This window comes from Echinococcus granulosus (genome assembly GCF_000524195.1).
Source record: "Echinococcus granulosus chromosome Unknown EG_S00003, whole genome shotgun sequence".
Lineage (NCBI taxonomy): Eukaryota > Metazoa > Platyhelminthes > Cestoda > Cyclophyllidea > Taeniidae > Echinococcus > Echinococcus granulosus.
Window position 1 is genome coordinate 2,852,276 of NW_020170383.1, and position 18,006 is coordinate 2,870,281.

At 40.2% G+C, this 18,006-nt stretch overlaps 3 protein-coding genes across 3 annotated transcripts; 2 read left to right on the forward strand and 1 right to left on the reverse strand. All coding sequences in view use genetic code 11, as the record gives it.

Moving 5' to 3' along the window:
• Positions 1-261: 261 nt before the first annotated feature.
• On the reverse strand, positions 262-3,776 carry EGR_00989 (hypothetical protein; the record flags this gene model as incomplete). The annotated part of the gene is made up of 9 exons (XM_024490238.1): positions 262-1,159; positions 1,753-1,782; positions 2,007-2,194; positions 2,286-2,643; positions 2,716-2,903; positions 2,937-3,243; positions 3,275-3,322; positions 3,361-3,521; positions 3,552-3,776. The coding sequence occupies 9 exons, from the start codon at positions 3,774-3,776 to the stop codon at positions 262-264; spliced, it is 2,403 nt and encodes an 800-aa protein (XP_024355641.1).
• A 573-nt stretch (positions 3,777-4,349) lies between these two features.
• Positions 4,350-9,302, forward strand: EGR_00990 (Hexokinase; the record flags this gene model as incomplete). The annotated part of the gene is made up of 9 exons (XM_024490239.1): positions 4,350-4,375; positions 4,417-4,446; positions 4,489-4,552; positions 4,962-5,174; positions 5,217-5,316; positions 5,665-5,872; positions 6,856-7,154; positions 8,327-8,463; positions 9,222-9,302. 9 exons carry the CDS (start codon positions 4,350-4,352, stop codon positions 9,300-9,302), a joined length of 1,158 nt encoding a protein of 385 aa, XP_024355642.1.
• A 1,001-nt stretch (positions 9,303-10,303) lies between these two features.
• On the forward strand, positions 10,304-15,964 carry EGR_00991 (hypothetical protein; the record flags this gene model as incomplete). Its single annotated transcript, XM_024490240.1, has 6 exons — positions 10,304-10,380; positions 11,111-11,486; positions 12,496-12,729; positions 13,602-13,817; positions 14,295-14,653; positions 15,652-15,964. 6 exons carry the CDS (start codon positions 10,304-10,306, stop codon positions 15,962-15,964), a joined length of 1,575 nt encoding a protein of 524 aa, XP_024355643.1.
• Positions 15,965-18,006: the final 2,042 nt, after the last annotated feature.

Sequence of the window (18,006 nt, forward strand, 5' to 3'; positions counted from 1 at the left end):
TGCAACTCTCTGCTGCAGAGCCACCTAAGGCGGTAGGACCGCACAGCTCAACTCGATCCACTTCTTCGTACGAAGGGCGATGGTTACTTCATCCCCTATTCCTAGCTGTCTATCATTCCCTGCTAGGGTTATAAGACTACGAGTATGGTTCTAGGCGCTTTGTTTCCAAGTACTGTAGTGTTCACGGAAATATTTTATGTACAGTCGATTGGTAGTACACGTATGTATAGTATATACATAAAGACACTGGGAAAAAAGTATCTAGGATAGACTATTATAGGACACATCAAGGGTATCCTCGGTGTCGTCGGGGTCCTGCAGCCCTGCCATCGCCTGCACGTCACTGTTTGTCTGAACCGCTGTAAGAGCCTTTCGCGGCCTTCCACGCCGCCTCACCGGAGCTGTCAGGAAATCGCTGAGTTTTGGCTGCCGACACACCTCTGCTCCTACTCGCCCCTCATTTAGGGGTCGTTGTCTTCGTCTGCCCCTCTTCCTCGAAAATGACGCCCGCAGTCGTGCTAGTATAAACGGATCGACAACAAGCTGGTCTGGGGGGAGACTATCCACCACTGGATTACCCGTCATTATATAACCGGCCGGTTTCGCCTTGGCTCCCCCAACCACTGAACTCTCAACAATGCTCAACGCCGAATAATCTGTAGTATCATACACTGAAGACCCAATATGCGCCTTGGCTATCACCTCATCCGCGCAAGCTGCTACGGGATCCTCAACCACAGTGTCAAGCTGAACATGTGAGATGCTCTTCATGGTGCGCACCAGAGTGGTTTTCTTCTTTTCGCGGCTCAGCACCATATCGCATATGAGACGGGCACGGTCGAGACTGAGGCGAACATCCTTACAGCGTTCTACAACCTCACCAGAGCTAACGGGAAAGTCGGCGGGAGAGGGCAGGGGCTCCGTAAACCAGCGTTGAGGCACCTCTACAACGAGAGGTTTGTTGAAATTGATGCGTCGTTTAAGGCGCCAATAGGTGAGCAGCTGCTCAACGATATCGAGAGGCACCTGGTGGCTCTGATCAGAAGAAGTAGTGCCACTGGACCGTTTTGAGCTCCTCTGCTGTGCCCACCGGTGCAGAAGAGCGACAACATCGTCACGGGTGACGTGCATGTAGAAGTTGGCAGTAGGATCGTTCGTGCTAAAACACAAAGGGTCTCTGGATCAGAGCAAGTATGTAGCGATTTAATTGGCATATCTTCCCGGATAAATGTAAAGACCCTGGTCACCTAATTGCAAGACGAAATGGTAGGATGACTAAATATTAACAAACTCAATGCGTTTTCATAAGAAGACGCAAAATAAAGCATAGCCTTACGCTGTATTCACACCTCTCGTAAAAGTGGTTTACTGGTCAAAGACTTGCTCAAAGTAATTATGCATCAACTTAAAAACATGAACACGACTATAATAATACAAAAAAGGGGTTGATAAAATTAAGTGTGAGATAGCAAATAAGTTAACTTACTGGGGAAAAAAATATTACCTTACCGAAACTTATGTATTCAAGTAAAAAGGAACTTACATGAAAAAATATCATCACTGTTTTATTATCAATGTGAGAGTTAGTGCAACTGATGCATTGTCAGTTGAGAATAAGCAGTTAAAGCGATGCCAACATAACCAGGGTTTTCAATTTTTTTCAGTGAAGAAGCAGAATAAGACAAAATACTGAATTTTGCCATGTAGGAAAACGAAAAAAGCCACACTTGTAAAGTATGTAAAACAACCTACTCTTGATGCTTTCTTGGTCCACGTGGCCGCCTACTATGAATAAAAGGTGACAGCCTTTTAATGGTGCTCAACTTTAAGATCAAATTTCATGTGCTCGAGTTTGTAATCAAACGTGCCTGCTAGCAGCGTTCACTCGACAGGATGAAATGTATTTGCAGAAAACTTGTATCATAATCAGTAGGAAATGAGGTATAAATGGAGACAATTAAGTAGTTCATGTGGTACAAAGTACAGGAATACTGGAGAAAATTTACCGCTCCGAGGTGGGTACATATTTGTCCGGCGACGCGTCACTTTTCGAAGGTGAGGGACTAAGAGGGTTAGTGCTACTAGCAACAGGAGTGAAATCAGTGTCAGCATGCTGAGCCGTCGGCTTTTTCAACAACCGGAGCTGTGCCAATCGCAACTGATACTCCTTACTGCTGTGCTTAGGACAGTGACCCTATAGGCAGTAATAAGACCACCTTTTTAAAAGCCGTCACCATAAGAGTTACTTAAAAGAATCGACACTAACCCAGTTAGATTAACAATACCCCTACAAAGGACCACCCCGACTCACAGATATTCCCGAATAGTGAGTCGAGCGTAAGCCACAATGAAAGCGGTAAACAGTAATGACTCACCAGGAGGCGAACATCATATCCACTGAGCTCCTGTATCATAGTCATGTTATGCTGAAAAGCACATGTTACATGGAAGGCCACTTTACATTTCTTCACAGAGCACTGAATAGGCGCGCCGTAATGAATTTTGCAAAGTACACAGACCAAGTTTTTTCTCGCCTGTGGAATACCATTGATATTGGTGATGGGTTCCATCAAATCGACGTCTTGAAACGAAACCTCTGGAACCCACAACGCACAGCTCACATGGCACCAAGACCTGTAATCACTAACGAGGGAAAGGAAAAAACGCGAATAAGCACTTTATATACCTCAGAGAAAAGAATGACGGGTGACTCACTCTATAAGTTTCATTGCACCACCTTTATTGGGACAAAGCGCACATCGCGCGGTTAAATGTGCCTCCATCTCACAAAGTCGACAGTGCCAAGGACCATCTGGTAAGTTTGGGATACCATAGCAGGCCTGGTGCACACACACGTTGCATTTTTCGCAAAAGACCAACTCGTTGCCGTCCTCACCATTGTACTATGGAAAGTCATTCCAAAAGAAGAAACCTACTGATTGACAAACATCACATTTGGCGTCTTCATCATATTCGAGATTTTTAAGCCCCTCATCGGTCAGAGTACTAAGATGGGACTTGACGAAGCAAATCTGCTCAGCCGCGTCTAAAACGTCCTCAAGCATCCAGTCCTGGATCCTTTCCTGTTGCAAACGCGTCCGCTCTTCATTAACAGTGGTCACCCAGGCTTGGTCTAAATCATCTATGTTGTAAACTGGCGAGGCAACAATGCCCTTTTTCGAAACATGGTGCACATCTGGGTTGTAGTGTTCATCCCGAAAACATCGGATGAGTTTGTCGGGCCTGAAGGTAAAAAGTTGGTAATTTGACTTACAATGAACACGAGGTTATCTTTCTCTTAACAACTGGGAGGTCAGCTTTCCTACAAAGACTTAAATGTCGGCATAAAATAAAGCCTACTTTGGAAAAGCGGACATAGAGGAATGTTTTCCAGAAGCAACTTGTACACCTTCTTTCAGCCAATCCGGACGCCAAATATTTGTAATCTTTATAAGTTTACTACGCTCGAGCTGATCATTATTAGCGACCAGCATCAATGATATAGGACGGCGATCAAAGCACTACAAACTACATAAGAGAGAACAAAATACTTCAGATGGTCCCCTGTCAGCACCGCCGACGTCCTTCTTGACGAAATTAAATATCAAATCATGAACTTCATCCAGTTTGCTCATTTGGATGTACTCAATAGGTGAAAAAATAAATAGTCCAGTCTCGCCACAAACCAGATGACCGGGACAAAACTCGCATGCTTCAGAAGAGGTGCGCGTCCCTGAAAAAGATACAAACGCATGATATAATTTTAGTTCACGCATTTTTAAGTGTAATATAAAAAATGAAAAAATAAGTAAAATTTTTGATATTTGTTATTTGTTTAGTTTAATTAAGGTTATAATGTTGTCGCATATTTCTTGTTTAGAATTTTCATTCTTTTTAAGAAGCTAAATGAACCGTCAAGGTGGCTGTTTTGGTAAGCTTTTGCGCATAAACTACTTGAACACCTTTAGACAAATCATACCTACGTCCCTCAATTAGGTGGAATGTCGTTCGATTATTCCCTCACTATGAGGTGGCCAAGACTGCCCTAGGATCACAATGGCTTAAAGTACAATATGGAAGTGCTCGTCGGCTACCAGTCTATCCCGTAAACTATGTTGCACGACAGAAGTTCGGGCCTTGTGTAGCAATAAAAATAAAAATACTGATTTGTGTTATGGACTTTATTTTACTTGGTAAATTTAGTCAGAGTCAAATGTTTTTTTGCAATTTTTTAGTAAGTCATGATGCTTATATGAGTGCTTTTGCAATGGAGTCTTCCGATTTTGTTGTAACTCATAAATACAGTTTATTAGAGCGTTGCAATTTGCTTAAGTATAGCGGAAATAAGTATGTGGGTCGGGAATGAGGAGTCCGAGTAAATTGTTCCACTATTTAACCGTTTGGGTTGTTTTTAAGTGGTGATCCTAATCTAGTTGATAACAGAGTGTGAGATTCAACGTTATTTTTATGAAGCTTTCTGCACGATAGAATAGAAATACCTATTGTTGAACAGATAAGAACGTATCCAATCCCCCTCATGAAAAATGAAATGGTTGTGTTATGAATCTAATAAAAATTTACTAGGTTCGAAGTTTTTGTTTCCCATTTTTCATAAAGAAGGTTGATTGTGAAGAGATAATGGCATCATTAAATTTGGAAATCACAAAATCCTTGAATAATGTTGATAAAACAAGGGTAGATCTGCCGATGCTAAATACACATGTTTCGAGAACCCCGAATGGTCTAGGTTAGTATATAGCCATCAGTCAGCTTTAATTATTTAGAGAGGGGACGCTATTTGGCAGTAGATTTCCTCGGGGACGAGCACCAATTGGCGATTGTCACATTCTCATCACGATCCCATCGTCCTCATGTCGATGTTGCCACATTTAAATTACCGAACCAGTATTTGAGTTGCTCTTTCAGTGAGGTAATACCTTCTTTGTGTCTTATGCTTCAAGTTATTTGAGTACATAGCGACTACCGTGGAGGAATTCCTTACAAGCAGAGGTCTGGCAGATCGATTGATTCACGCCTGCTTAAGCCTCCCTTTTGCCATTAACAATACAGCCATAAACTCGGGTGAAATACTTTTTATCTCAAAGAGCTTTAAATTTCGTCAACGCAGTGGGACAGAGCTTCTCCGTACGTTTCAAAGGCATCTTGATAGGAAGGTAGACGTGTCTTGTCATCACTTTAACACTTAACGTATCTAGGCTGTGGAGGTAAAGTGCATCGCCATTGTCAATGATTGCGTTTCAGTTCTCGAGGCTTGTGCTGTTGATGAAGTTGATTGTGCTGCTTCTTTCACATTAAGTAAGTCGCCTGATGCCACGCTTTTAAATTGGTCTCCTCTTGCCTTGATTGCGTCTAGTTTTCAATTAAATTTTGAAATTTGGTAACAACGTGGGAATCATAGAAAAAGACTGAGGCATGTCACACAATGACAAGCACTTTAAATTTGCAATTTTATTACTGATAGGAGAGCTTAACGGGAATAAAATCTATTTGTGTAATGAAATGTATTTAGTAACATGGGCCACACTGGATTTCTTCGGGCACTTCACCTAAGTGAACATTTGCAGACAATCTTAAATTGCTTGAAGGATGAAATTGGCTCTTAAGAACTTAGTGGAAAAAGCTGTTTATGGCAAACTCATGTAGTCATTTGCATTGCAGATGCTGGTGTGAACGCTGTCTACCAGGAAAGAATTTCCAACATTCGACGCGATGAAACTTTCGATGAGGACGCCAAAAGCGTTTTGATAAACACGGAGCTTGGCGGATTCGGAGATGGCGGCTGCTTGAAGAGATTTATAACGGAGTTTGATAAAAGACTCGACCGTATCTCAACAGCACCCGGTTTGCATACGTAGGCTGCTCTTCCGTATTAAAGTGTGCATATTCATCAATGTACCTTTAACAGAATACCCAGATTTTTATTTTCGGTCCACCACAACACTGTTTCTTGTTGCTAAATTGCTAAAGGCATTAATTATTTGCTGGAAGAGAACAATGCTAAAGGTTACATAAGACTGATAAAACGTAAAAGTTGTATGAAAAGGCTTATTTTAATATAACATATTATGATACCGAGAGAAGTGGATTTTGGGTTAATTTATTACTCTAAATTAGTACCACGTTATGTAAATATCTTCACTACAGGTAAATGCGGCATTCCAATATACTTTGAATAGTACAATTAACTTAAATTGCTGTTGTTTATTCACAATTGCTTCGTCATTATTAGAAATTTGCTATTCATATTAGACTGCCTACTAAATATGTGCTCTTGATCACCTAACACGTTCGTTTTTGCTGAATAAACAATATATAATAAAAAACCTTGTTCAATTTAGGATAAATGCAGCAACGCCTAATGGTGAATGAACATTAAGTTAACAGTTAGTAGATCGCCACTTTTAAGGTTTTGTGCTTGCATAGTTATTTAAATTATCAAGCTAGAGGTAATGGTGTACTTTGATGTTTAATCCTATTTGATATGCATTGGAAAGATTGGCTCAATCAGTCAAGGAATAGATTTGAAATTGACCAACACAAAGTTTCCTTCCCAAAAACAAATGAGTGGTAGTATTCCAGGTTCCCATATTTAGTGGCCCTTTATAACCTTTAAACTTGGGTTTTGTAATTTGGCGAACGATTCAAATTGTATACGCTACTTTCAGGCATAAGGCAAAGTACTATTTCCTAAAACAAAAGAAAGTGGTTATTGTTTTTCGTTATGAACTAATGAAAAAGTATTAAATTTATGAAAGAAGATGCGTTCTAAGGTGGGAAAAAATTATGCCAGACCAAGGGAAATGAGTTTTGTGTCTCCTGGTTGCTAACGCATAGGTTCGAGAAATTCGTCAGTGGCGAAAACCTGGGCGAACTGGTTCGTCAGATTTTAAAGTTGCTCACCGAGAGGGGCCAACTCTTTGGCGGAGTGTGGCCAGCCTCCCTGCGCGACCTCAGGAGTCTCCCGGCAAGCTTCCTCTGTGAGATCGATCGTGATCCACCACACCTCTTCTACAGCACGGAATTTCTGCTGCGAGAGGATTTGAAAATTCACAATCTCACACCCGAGGATATCCACATTGTCCGCTACGTCTGTAGCGCCGTCACGTACCGCTCTGCCTGCCTCTCAGCTGCTGGTATACTAGTTACAACTTTTTTCTTTTGAACATTCCCCACTACGTGACGTGTTCTTTATGAGTTCACAAGTACTAATTGCACCAATTTGAGTTTCAAACAGACTAAATGAATTTAAAAAAGCAAACTGGTTAGGTTAGCTTTTGGTCTGAGGAAGTTAAGTACACTTCTTGGTTTTTGAAAAGCAGTCGAATTGGTGGGAAAAAAAGCTATCAACCATTGAGTTATGGTGGTAAATCTCCCCCTAATACGCTGGTAGCGAGTGTGTCGATGCAAGTTTTGATTTATAATGCCAATATAATTGACAAAAATGAGACTATGTACGTAGAGTCCCTTCTAACTCCCCTAAAACTCTAATAGAACCAAAAACATTCATTCATTACCAAAGGGACAGACTCATTTTGCGCTGGTTATGGTATATTCACGGTCTATACTTCAGTAAACTTTTAATAATCCAGAAATTGTCGTATTCAAATGTGTCTCAAGAACCTTTTATGAGTGAGCAGTTCATTATCAAGAGGAATGGTACTGTTGTGATCTCGTTTTGTTAAATAAAACATGCAATCGTTTTATTTCGGTGTACCTCACATTGTGCCGATTCATCATGTAACAGTACAGACGAGAGCACCATTGTGTTTGTTTATGCTTTGGTTATGCTAGCAGTAAGGGTTGACTGACTAATGATGACATGGACACGTCCAAAATCATTTTCAACTGGACTACTCTTAAACGAGCGTAAGAAAAGAGTTCATAGGACTATGCAGGATGAGATACGGCCCACCTGTTTCGATAATTCTAACTCAAAGTAGAATGTCAAATTAAAGTGAGAAAGATTGAACGAAACAGCCGCCGAGTAAGCTAATTATCATAGCAAACATTCCTTAAAAGTGCGTTAATTCCATTTATTCTTCTCCCAAACATAAATGGCCGATTTCGGTACTCTCGTGCAGCATCGCAAGCCTCACTTTAGACTACCATTTTGAATTGCCCCGTAAAACGAAGTATATCTTCTGATTTTCGCATCAAAATTATCTATTACTCGCAGTATTGCACATGTACTGAACCTGAAGGCTTGTGACTTATTTGTGGCGAAAGGGTAGAATTGACTACTATATTTGATACGATTTGTCTTTATTAAACTAATGGCCTGGCCTTCATTTTCTCCTCATCAAAGCCGCAGTAACAATTTTGAAACGGCTAAATCGACTTCGCTTGACTCTGGCTGTGGACGGTTACATGTTCCGGAAGCACCCCACATTCTACAAGCAGATGCTCACAATGATGGCGGACCTGATGCCCAAGCATATGACTGTAAGAATATGTGTATCTTAAATATAAGTGTTAAGTGCACTTTAGTAGACGATAGGTTTATAAATGGCACAAAAGATTTCAGGAGTGTTTGAACGCAATTCCTGGAAGGTACAATAACTCTATTCATTCTATTCATCAGAAGATCCGCCCGTAATTGTAAATCTTGATGAAGAAATAGAGATTTGGGATAGTAAAATTGACAGTTTAATTTAGCATACGTATTTGCAATGTGCCTTTAAAGAACATTTAATGTACAGAACTTGCCAAATATATTTTCAAAATACCAACTGGTACTTTGATCACATGCTTCTTCTTTAAAAGACTCCCATTCTGCATTACCTCATAAGCAGTTAAGGTTGGTATGCAATGGATGGCAATTTCACTTTCCAGTTCAGTTTCTGTGTTTGTTTATATTCTTGAACACTTTGTCGCATAGTCTCAATTATTTGTGCGCTTTGATTACATTAGTCCATAGAAGCGTAAAATGAAACTTTTACTAATGTATACGTTACCATGACATCCTAATGCCATATTTTTAACCGAAAATTACAAAACCTCGGAAGCCTATCATGAACTTATTCGAAAAGCAAATCCATGTGTTTGCTTTATTATAGGACTGATGATAAACAAGTATTTTGAAGTCACCTTTTTCGTCCACTTTGGCTTTTCTTACGGGATTAAATACAGTGGCAGACACTATTTTAGCTCTCCTTGTGGGGCTATTCATTTAATTTACACATTTTCATTTTGCGCTTTAGTTCCGTATTAAATTGCCAGAAGAAGGCTATTCAGTTGGCAGTGGTGCAGTTGCCGCTCTTTACAAGGATCTCGTCAATTAACCCTCAGAATATTTATTTGTCTCTCTGTACTTTACTTTCTATAAAAAGAGAAGAAAAAACTACTGCTCTACTTTAGAGTGCAGTAAAATATGCTCATTAAACTTCAGAACAATCCGACTTCTCTCCAGAAGTGGTTTCCTAGATTTCATCTGTTTTCGAATTGCTGTTTTGGGCCTAACCCAGGTGGAATGGTTGGAGTCTCCTGTGCCTAGCACATTTTGTAACTAACCCTGTGCAACGGAGCGTGCAAAAAGTGTGAGCACCAGTCGGTACTGGGTAATGTAAACAACCTTTCTTCGTAAACATTTATGCAAAAAAGTGGCTTTAGAAATTAAGGTCTGAAGAACCACAGGATGATGATTTCATGATCACCTTAAAAACGAGACGTAATGAGCAAGTCAGTAAGGTGAACGAAAGGAAGGTATTGGAGGGGGAAGGTTAGGTATTTTAGGAATGAATGACTTCAGGTGTAGTGTATCCACCCACCGGTCACGTGATCCTACTGGTGGTTAGGGTAGTCATTAGGTGTTTAATTGAGGCCGTCAAGAAGGGTGGCCATTCACATCTACGCTAACTACAGACCTTTGCTTACTCTACCTGCTTCCACAATGGGTCATTTTCTCTGTCATCGGATATGGGGGTACAGGAAATGCCTCCATTGCCAATTAAGAAGCGCATTTTGCCAGCTGTCCCCACACCAGTTATCAGAAAATGAATGTATGGTGTACTGCTGAATCGAATCTATAGTGTGGAATTAGGATAATGCATACGAACATAAGCTGCAGGCAAAGTTTCCAAAATGAATGGACTATAGGTCAAGAAAGCGGATATTTGAAGTATCGCAGCTGAAGGGCTCATTGATATGCCTAAAAAGGCTTACCTACTTACGTGTAATTTGCAAGGTTTGGTGGATTGTGATTCACCAGGCGTGGTCCATCTATCAAGATAAACAATTTACGTTTGGAAAATGCGTTGGGTGTTGCGGCATATAACCTGGCCCCATGGCAAATCAGCTTATTAGACCAGATCCGTGGAACCAATATACCCGTGTTCGGTGGTTCGCAAGTTGCATTCGAGTGTAGGTTCCTATTCCTCTATTTTAAAAGTGGATGGTTTATTAGTGACATGTTAGGGCAAGTGCCTATTAATGTAGGAATTTCAACAAAGTAGTATGGGATCTTGCTTGTCGAAGATCTATGCTTACTGTGATAAAAAGTGTTGAGATTCTTCAATAACTGAAATCTGACTTAACCTTTAAACAACCTTATGATTAATCAAAAAGCCAAAATACGCAATGTCTAAATACGTGGTAATCTTTTTCTATCCTATAGTGATATTTTTTATTTAATCTCACCTATTCTTGTGCTTTCATTTTAACTCTTAACTGTCAAGCCTGAGCGTTTCATCGGGTTTATCTTGTTTCTTACAATCCGTAAAAAAATTTCTTTATACTTGATACACCCAAAAAGTAAAAGGCACTTATTTTCGACCGAAAGCACATTCTAAATGCTGTGTCGTGACTATATCCAGCGATTAATCGTAAACATTACATAATCACATTTGGCGGGAGTGGTTTGGAATGAATTCGCATATTTTTACCTGGTCGACTCTCAAGGATTTCAAAGTTCATTCCTAGTTGAAACCGATTAAAATCCTCAGGGCTGTAATTAATTTCTAAGTCAATACTGGAGTTTGATTAAAGTACTTAAAGTGATTCGCTTGTTATGGGGAAATTTAACCTAATACCCTTTTAATTACGTTTAACTAGTCCTCTCATGCAGATTCCTACGTGATTTCATTCATTTTAGGCTAAAGATGACTGGATACGTGTGCACATTTCTCATCTTGTTGGCGACTATAACAGGAACAGAACTTAATGAGAAGCACAGTGACGGGCTAACCTTTCAGGTCATTCGCAATCCAGGTTGTAACAACGATACGAGTTGCCCAAAAAATGAAACAAAGCTGATCCAGATTATCGCAAGGCACCCAAACACAACTTTTCACTTTCTTCTTCCCGGATCCCATCCCGACGCACCTCTTTCCATTGTCATGCTGGAAACCAATACAAAACCAAGCAAACTTCAAGTGAACTGGACGCAATTTCTCACCAGAAATGGAAGTATTTCAAATTCCATCTCCCTTAATGGTACACATACGTCCTATGGGGTGATTCTCTACGAGGTAATCTTCACACATCCTTCCCCCTACAGTACAGGCACTTACTAAAGCTACAATGAAACAAGCTCAGTACATCACACTTTTTAGATAACTCAGAGCAGTGATTTAAGTTTTGTCACAATCCAGCGTTGATTGCATAAATAAATCACTGCAGACACAAAAACGCAGAAATATTCTGCGCAACCTTAGAAATACCCGTTAAGCAGTTCCTTTAATTACCTCTATTACTTCAATTCCACTGTCATTTAAAACGTTATTCCTTAAACAAATTAATTTTCTTGAATCTTTTAGCAATTTAGTCGCATTCTTAAGCTTCAATACTAAATCATGAACTACTATTGTTTGAAATAATGGAGCAACTGCCAGTTCATAATGAAGTGAACTTTAAAATAAACTAATTATTACCATTTTTTGTGAACGAAAACCGCTTCTACCACTAAAATCAACTTCTCCTTATGTTTGTTTCCATATATGGTCAAGGAAACTTAAGCTGCATTAAAAACGTATGAATTTTATAATCCACAGGGTATGGCACATCCAGGCAACTGGACAGCGAAGGTTGATGTCGCAAACAGGTATTGCAATGACCCCCCCAACTCGTTTTAGCAAATATTCAAACTCTCGTACAGTGGGATATCATCAAATGTTTAACGCACTTTTTGTGACTTGCATCAGATAACGACCATGCGATAATGAAAAGTAGAATTACTAAGACATTATTATTACATAGATGATCGTATTTGGTATCTACCAGGTCACAGAATTTACTTCTATGAGATTTAAAAGCGCCTGATAGCGCTAAGAAAAATGAGGGCAATTTTTGTTCCCCTCAAATTCCATTTCTTAGTTCATTTAGTAAATTCCAAGCGAGTAGCAAGTTAATGATGGCTGATCTCTGACTCATCAGTCAGTGGAATAACGTAGTGAAAGAGTAAAACATCTTCGATCACGCCTATCTACAAATTGCCATCCAAGTTGGTTGTTTCTGAAAACGCATTCGCCCCCTTATCAGGACCGATTTTCCTTTATTTCATCCATCGGTGTGCAGTTTTGCACATACTCCGACCTAAACGATGATGCGCGCTTGACCCCAACTGATGTCCAGTCCCAGTGCCATCACTTGCTTGGAAAGAATCTGCTCTGGACCCTAACAGACAATGCCGTAGGCAAAAATCCTCCCAACTTTGTCTACACGGCCACAAATTCGACTGATTCCTTAGATGGCCTAGGGAAGATAGTCGTCAATGTAAGCGCGAGCTTTTCATCAGACAATTTCACTATCTTCTCCCTTCACTATCTGCCAATCTCACATTCCATACTGAGGTATCAAGGTACCTATTTATTTGTCTACTGGTTTAAATTTTTGAATTCCACCGCCTTTTTTCGTTCCTATTAACGACCACCAACCCAAAAAGTTGGTATGGGTGATATTCCAACTAACCCGTATGAGCGTAAAGCCAACTCCCAACAAAGAAGTTCGGGTGTGTGTGGTAAACAGGGCGCACAGAATCTGGGTCATGGCCGTTCTTTAACCGGCCAGCCATATCTGAGTCATTCGTAGTCTCGGGCGCCTCGACTCCCCTCCAGGGCCGCAAACGCGTCCAATCCACGCGATCTATCGCCTAGACCAATCTCACGGTAGCAATGCATATGTCTAGGTTTTGAATCACTTATTGGTGGAAGTAAGTACCTGTTTTCAAGTTGCAAACTTAAAGAGAGGACTTGGTTTGGTGCGTTGCAATAATTTAAAATGTTACAACTCCGTTTCCCAAGAAAGCAAACTTTGAAAGCTATATGATATGGACCCTTTAAGCATATCCATTTGTAAAATGCAGATCTGCCTTTTGCAGATATCTCCTTAACATAGCCACACTATAAAATCGTTTTCCCTAACCCTTCACTTACGGAGAACATTTGCTTCAAGCGTAAACCTCAAGAACTCACAGTAAAATTCGCCGCTAGGAATTTATTCCACTTCTTCCTTCAGAATCGTGAAGTTTTCTAGCTGAAATCTAATCGATGGGACTGCTCAAAAGGCGACACAAAAATGGCACGCTAGCGCATAAAGTAGCCAGAGGATTTAGCATTTTATCTCCCCTTTTTTCCACTCTATTTAAGATATCCTTTCCAAGGGAAAAGTCAGAGTTTGCACAGAGGGACGTCTTGTCACTAGAACCAGGTAGCGGGATGCTTTTTGACATCACGATTGACTCTGTCCATGTACCGAAGCAGGGGAGGGTAGCAATGATCCTGCTGCCTTTCTCTCAAGACCCTTTACAGATGGAAGAAGACTTCGTGGAGTCGCTGAGCCTATCTGAGAATAGAAGAGAAACTGTAAGTTAGTTGGACCTTAATTCTTTGATTCACACGTTCTCTATCAACGTGTCGGAGAACATCAGTCACTGTAGACAAATGTTGAATTGACCAACTCGGTTGCTGCTTAAAACCCTAAAAAAAACCCAGTTGTCCTCGAACCAGGAAAATTCAGCACTATTTAGCATTTATTTGCACCCGATACTACATAGCAGCAGCCTCAGATCAGAAAATCGGGCATGATAAGCAAAAACTTCTTGTAAGTTTGATGAAATGAATACTATAGTCGGCCGCATAAGTGATAATCGCATAGCATAATTAGTGTGAATAATGGTATACTATTAGGACAGAAGCCTGGGAGTTGAATGAAAATCAACAATAAAGATACTACTATTTGAAATTCAAAGAGAAATTTCCAGGAAGTCGTTATTCATTTGAGTACCTAATTACAATAGAATGTCAAAAGATATCCTTCGTTTGTCCTTCCCTCACAAATAGTTGTTCAACCTCCACCTTGGTCAGCGTCAACTCCTTCAAGAATACGGGAAGCCTGACATGCAAGTGATGGCACCCAGAGTGTCCGGCCACACGCCAGCCTTCATGCAGTGGACGACGACCTGCGAGGTTTCCATGGCTGGTGTGGCTAAGAGAAGCGCGATTGCCGGCCCCCGGATGCAGATTCCCTCAAAAATGCAAAGCAAGTATAGGTACTCCCTGCCCCTTGCAGTCTATGGTGATGCCTTCAGCCAGAAGCACAATCCGGACCAAGTCAACAGGAGTGTGGGTGTGAGATTGCAAGCTGTCTCATTTGGCAGTCCACACGATGGGTTCTATGTGGCGACAAATTTTGTTCGATGGTAATTCAAATAAGTGGATTTTTAATTTCCCCAAGTCAACGTTTGCTAGGAAGCTAAACCCTGATATGATTCATTCCAGGTTTGAAGACGATTTAACTCTTTTGGGATGCTTTTACCCTATCACCAAAAAAAGACGTTGGGTGTGGAAGTAATTTAGGCTCTTTTATAAAATTCAATCTATTCTGTCATCATTGATGGACAACTGATCAGTCCAGGACAATCAACTGACTTGCAATTTGGCTTCGATTTTACTTGGGTTTTTTAAAAATCTTGCAACTAATTTAGTAAGATTTTGCCTTATTTCTTGAAAAGAAGATCATTTAAACCGGTATAAGCGGGTAAATCCGCACATGTGCATAGCTTTCAATGTTTTGCTTCGATTTTCGCCACCATAAATTTTAGAGTGGGGCAAAACTTTTGTGCAGCAGAAGTCGAGATTAGCATAATTTAAGTGACAAAGGTTCGTGATTTAGAATATTTACTTTAAGGGATCGCGTAATTTATCAAGTGTTTCCAGCCCAACTGGAAGCAGCGACAAAAAATGAAATAGCCCTAGTCTTGGGACTATCAAATGCACTAGTTATTAAAAGTTGGGTTGTTACACATCCTTTCGAATAGTAATTTCAATAACTTTTCGAGTTTGTAACCACTCTACAATTATTTGTATTTATTCAGTACGGTGTCTCTTCCCATGTGGTGATTTGCCTCCGATAAAACCACTTTATTCTGAAACATTATCCTACATTCCATTGATATCCTGTTCTCACTCCCACTTTCAGCTTATTTCTAGGCAATTTCTGCATCAGATATAAAAAAAACTAATCGGAATACATGGCAAACGAATAATAAAAGTATTTTTCTTCCTGTGCTGGTGACTAGACCTCCCAGTTTTAATCAAGTGAATGGCTATGACATGAAGATAATCGGCTAATCCGAATGAGTGAATGAGCCAAATTCACGCAAATCTGAACTTTTTTATTTTTTCCTTCACAATTGAGGCGAGGTATTCTGAGTATGGGGGAGCCTAAGGAACCATCTGACGAAAAATTTGGGAGCCTCCTTGCTGTTGGAATCGCCTTGTCCCTGATGCTGCTAGCGATGATCTCAGTCACAGCAGGAATTTTAATGCACCGACGTTACAAGGCGACTGGAAGGGAAGGAGAAAACGAACCGCTTCTGCCGCCGGACGGCAATAACATAACTCGGTCCGTTATTCCTCTTCCCCACTTCAGTGGTCGTCTCTGCCTCTTCCGCCGAATTCCCTCACCTCAAATGTCCCGCCGTGATGAAGAGCCGGACATTAACATTTAAAATTTCCCTTTAGCAGATCTGAGGCAATGAAAAATACTTCTGCCATGACCCCTAACTGTATTGGTACATTTAAGACCCATATGCTAAGTGCAGTTGCAACAGTGACTAGAACTTCCTTCTAGGCAAAGGGAAATATGAGGCTTAAATATATTGTATGCTCATTTTATAAGTTATTTTTTGGTGATAATTTTAATTGTTGGATTTAGGAAACACTAAAATGACTTTGAAAAGCTTGCCTAAAGGTATTTCTTAGAGCGTTAGGAGTAAAATGTATGTACGACTAGACGAATGGATCGTAATCCCTTTATTTTGAGACTACTCTGTCTCGATTTGTCATGTGATTGTTCTGTGCTTTCACCTGACCACAAAGCCGCCTATGGTGACTTGTTGAAGAAGAATTAGATAATTAAGCAACCAATCAAAGAGTATCGGGATGACGATAAAATGTACGGGCACTGTTATGGTAAGCTCATTTTGGAATCAGCTTTAAACATGTATGAATAAAGTCATTCCTTTTGGCTCAGGTAAACAAATCCACTTCCGTAATGAGGAACTCACCAGAGCATTCTGCTGGAAGAAAATGGACTTGTGTAGGATCCTCCTCTGTGTTCGTAGATCTGACTGGTGTTGTGGCTACGAGTTGTTGGACCTACTAGCACCCTAAACGAGCCATACATCTGCACTGTCTGTGCCACAATGCTTTACCCTAGGCTTGCATCCACGATACCATCAGCCCCCGCTTGCGAGCGTTTCCTTTTCCGGGCCGATGCACTTTTGCCTCTCAGTGCTTTCCCCACATCTCAAGGTCACAGGTGTGATTTTCAGTTGATACGCGATAACATCTAAGGTAGCGTGGAAAAAAAACTTCAGATCCGGGTCGCAAAAATGGCAAAAAACGTGAACTTAAACTCCCACGGCTTTTAATGGGGAATTAATACACTTTTATGCTTTAACGTATTACGTCAATTGAATCCGCTTTCTTCTCGTAATCTAAACGGCATGGAGCTAAAATTCTGGATGGACATCCCTGGTTCCGCGTTCAAGAGCTCAATTTTACCCGAGTTTCTAGTTGGTTTACACAATACTCTAAAAAGCTAACCATAGACCAGAAAGGCTACCCAAGAAATGGTAAAACACGTGCCCAATCCAGCTGTCATGACAAGTTAATTAAGATATTTCATCCCAACTTCTAACAATTCGATACCAGAGATGTTATTGAATGAATAATGTTTGCATTTTCTGGCCCCACTTAAAGAAAACAGCAAATATTGTTGCCACACTAAAATTTGTATTCCTCGTTTTACAATGACAAAAAATTGTGAGCAGTAAAATTTAGCTGATTCCGTTCCATCAAAAGTTCTCACCTTTCCTTGGCAAACACATCATGAAATACTGACTTCCACTTTCATTCCCCCCAATCATTAAAGTGCTACAGTGACTCATAAAATGCACATGAATCCAAAGAATCGAAAAGTTTTGGGATTATTATTTGAATGGGGAAGTTGTCTTTCATTTAATTCCATTTAAGCATGCCAATGTTCGTCTAAACGAGAAGAATACTTGGTGTTTATTCTACCAACTGTCAGTGACAAGATTGTGTAGTAACGTAGGCTGAGTAATCAGTTTGCGACCGTCAACTTGGAACCTTGAGTTGGAAGTAAGGAACTGGGTAACTCATTTCATAAACTAAATTTCGAATTCTCTAATGCAAATACATACCAAATACAATTAATAGGTTTATCTCATCCTGCATTTTTTCCTTTATTTGGCATATGCTTACTTAAAACCCCTTTCAAATGTCTTTCGATTTGAAAAATAACATTAAGTTGATGAAAATCAGTTATACTGATGATGGTAAAAGATTAAAATTACCAACTTCAACAAAACTTCATCAGTAACAACAGCAATGATGCGAGCTTAAAGTTGGTCCAGTTTATCTTCTCTTCAATAAGTGTGTGTTTGTGTTTATGTGTATGCGCGTATATGTGGAAAATGGAAAGCATAGTTTTCGGTGGCTGCAGGAAGTGGAATATTGTTAGGTC